General features: G+C 48.7%; 1 protein-coding gene across 1 annotated transcript in view; it reads right to left on the reverse strand.

The window, feature by feature from the left end:
* PPTG_13141 (hypothetical protein) overlaps positions 1-761 on the reverse strand; it is a gene marked incomplete at both ends in the record, with an annotated part of 1,118 nt that extends 357 nt beyond the window's left edge. Inside the window, one exon of the mRNA XM_008910552.1 lies at positions 11-761. Coding sequence (XP_008908800.1) covers positions 11-761 — 751 coding nt within the window. The remainder of the gene's footprint in view (positions 1-10) is intronic.
* Positions 762-2,823: the final 2,062 nt, after the last annotated feature.

Here is a 2,823-nt window from a genome sequence, read left to right on the forward strand (position 1 = left end):
GGGTAGTCACCGTGCTTGTAGTCGCCCTTCGGGTAGTTGCCGCGGTTGTAGTCTCCCTTCGGGTAGTCACCGTGCTTGTAGTCGCCCTTCGGGTAGTTGCCGCGGTTGTAGTCTCCCTTCGGGTAGTTTCCATGCTTATTGTCTCCCTTGAGGTAGTCGCCGCGGTTGTAGTCGCCCTTCGGGTAGTCACCGTGCTTGTAGTCACCCCTGGGGTAGTTTCCATACTTATTGTCTCCCTTGAGGTAGTCGCCACGGTTGTAGTCTCCGTTGGGGTAGTCACCGTGCTTGTAGTCGCCCTTCGGGTAGTTGCCGCGGTTGTAGTCTCCCTTCGGGTAGTTTCCATGCCTATTGTCTCCCTTGGGGTAGTCGCCGTGCTTGGAATCTTTCTTGTGGTATCCTCCGCTGGGGTAGACCCTCGGATCTGTGCTCGCACTCGGAGCCTCGGTCTCCTTTTCCGGGTAGGCACAGCCCCACGTATCGTCCGAGACAAGGACACACTGAGCAACCTTGGGGGCAACGCACTTGCCGTGCTTGTACGATGCAACTCCTTCCCTGCAGCCGCCGCTGGCTTCGTCACCCTTCAGAGGACAAGCCGTTCCACTCGGGTACGCACCGGTACCCTTGCAGACTTTTCCGCGAGACGACGGGATCGTATAGGTGGCATCACCAAGGACCGACACGGTGGCGGTGTCGGCGGTAGCAAGACCGAGAGAAAGCATAGTCGCGATGACGGCACTGAAAGGCTTGAGAATGCGAACCATGGGGTCTTGTAAGTGAAAGACGCGAAGACTGGAAGTGGAACTGAAGAGGTTGAGTTGATGTGGTAAATTGGAGAATGAGGATATTGATCGAGATGAAAAACTATTCGTGGGAGGCAAGGCAAGGGCAAGAGCGTCGTATAGCAGCGAGCCCAAGGGTGCGAGAATCGCCGACGATGGAAATCAGGAAACACCAAAGGGCCACCGTTTTTTTGTGGAACATGGTTCTCATTTAACAATTGTGAAGTAAAGGGTCATTGTACCTCATCGCCTGTCCTCAAGTCTCGGCGCGACAACCGATTAATTCGTTGCAAATGCCCCGCCAGAAATGATTAATACAGGGTCCACATTTCAGTTCAGGGGTAAGTTATCCGATAACGCTGCAAAGGAATTGAGGTCCATCTCCGATTGCTACATTGTGAAGTCGGAACCATAATATTAATAAGGTACGTGTACCTGTTCATAGTTCAGCACGCTGTCTTCATATCAAAATGACGGTTGCATGTGTTCGAGGATGCACCCAGCTGCTCTTGTATTAAATGGAAACGAACAAACTGCCTGAGATCTTCATGGCAAAAATTCGCCACTCACAGCGCCTCCATTGGTGCTGCCCGAGTGACGACATCCCGCACGAGGGGTGTTCTTCTCACCTAAATGGATACATGAACTAAAAGAAAGTTTGCAGCTTTTGTTTAAATGGGGTGACAATGTGCAAGTGTACGACCAATCGGGGTCGGAACCAGTGAGTGGATTAAGCAACGATGGACGTGGAGATGGGACAGACTCAATCTTGTAGAAGAGGATGAATTCCGTCCACGCTTGCTGTTGCGCAATTTTTATGATAGTCACGCCATTTCTAAGAGCGCTGCCAATTAATAGCGAAATTGCGTCGATTGGTGTGCGACAACTAGAATCTACCGGCATATTTCGCACCGGTTCATAGTAAAGCATGGCTGAAATGAGGGTATGCGAGCGACATTCTTCACAATGAACCTAAAAAAACGACAATGGATGACGAGCTCCTCTCTGAATTCCACTCATATTAGCACGCTCAGCCCCTGTTCAACGACGGCGCTCCACGCCATCGAAGCATGGCTGCTGGTGGCAGGTAATGAGTGAGAAGGATCGTTTGTAGATGTACCATGCGTCCATACTATGCCGTGCTAAAGCCCGGATAAGCTCTGAATTTTATTAGTTTTTACTTTCATATCGAGCGTGTCCAACCGTGGCAAAGGTGACGTAGATAGCTAATCACTTTTCATTAACACTTTCTTATATCAAACATGTCCAATTTCTTTCCGCCGCAGCTACGATGCCTTAAGTTGTCGTTTTGCTACGGCGGCAGTCTACCTACCATCACCGCTGTAGTTGCGATTGCTGTTGACATTCGCATTTCTTTTTTATAAGCAAAATTTCCGATATCAACGTTGCATCTATGGTGATTCAGTTGTTCAACCTCACCATCTCAGCTACGGTGCGTGCTTCGGGCGTTACATGTTGCAGCATAGCTGCAACGATAAAGCAGGAGTAGATACAATATAACGGGATAGCTTGAGAGGCTGGGATAGTTTGACAGGTTGGACAGCCTACATCGATACACAGCAAGTGAACCGGCACTAGAAAGCAGTTGCCTGCGGGGTTGCGAGATCGTACTATTCTGCCTGGATCCTAAATTGTTTCTTGTGAATAGCTTTTCCCAAAGATCGCAATTCCGTGGATGTCTCGTAAAGTGAAAGACTCCAGCAACATTCGGAATAATCTTACGCTATCTACAAGGTTATTCATCAAATAAACAGGTGGAATAGTATTCGGAGATAGATTTTGGACATCCAAGGTGAGAGCTCTATAAGTTTTTGTCGTTAATCTAACCAACAGTCGTATCGCTCCAATGCTCAGGATAAAATCCAGAGGAATCCAACTACTCTGGATAAAATCTAGAGAACTGCATTTATGCAGATTCTGATTGGTTCCATCTGTTTACCATACCAGTAGTCATACACCGCGAGTCGTCCGTCATATTTGACGTCGACACCCCCTATTTTCATCCGTTGGAGCATACAATACT

This window comes from Phytophthora parasitica (genome assembly GCF_000247585.1).
Source record: "Phytophthora parasitica INRA-310 unplaced genomic scaffold supercont2.38, whole genome shotgun sequence".
Classification (NCBI taxonomy): Eukaryota; Oomycota; class Peronosporomycetes; order Peronosporales; family Peronosporaceae; genus Phytophthora; species Phytophthora nicotianae.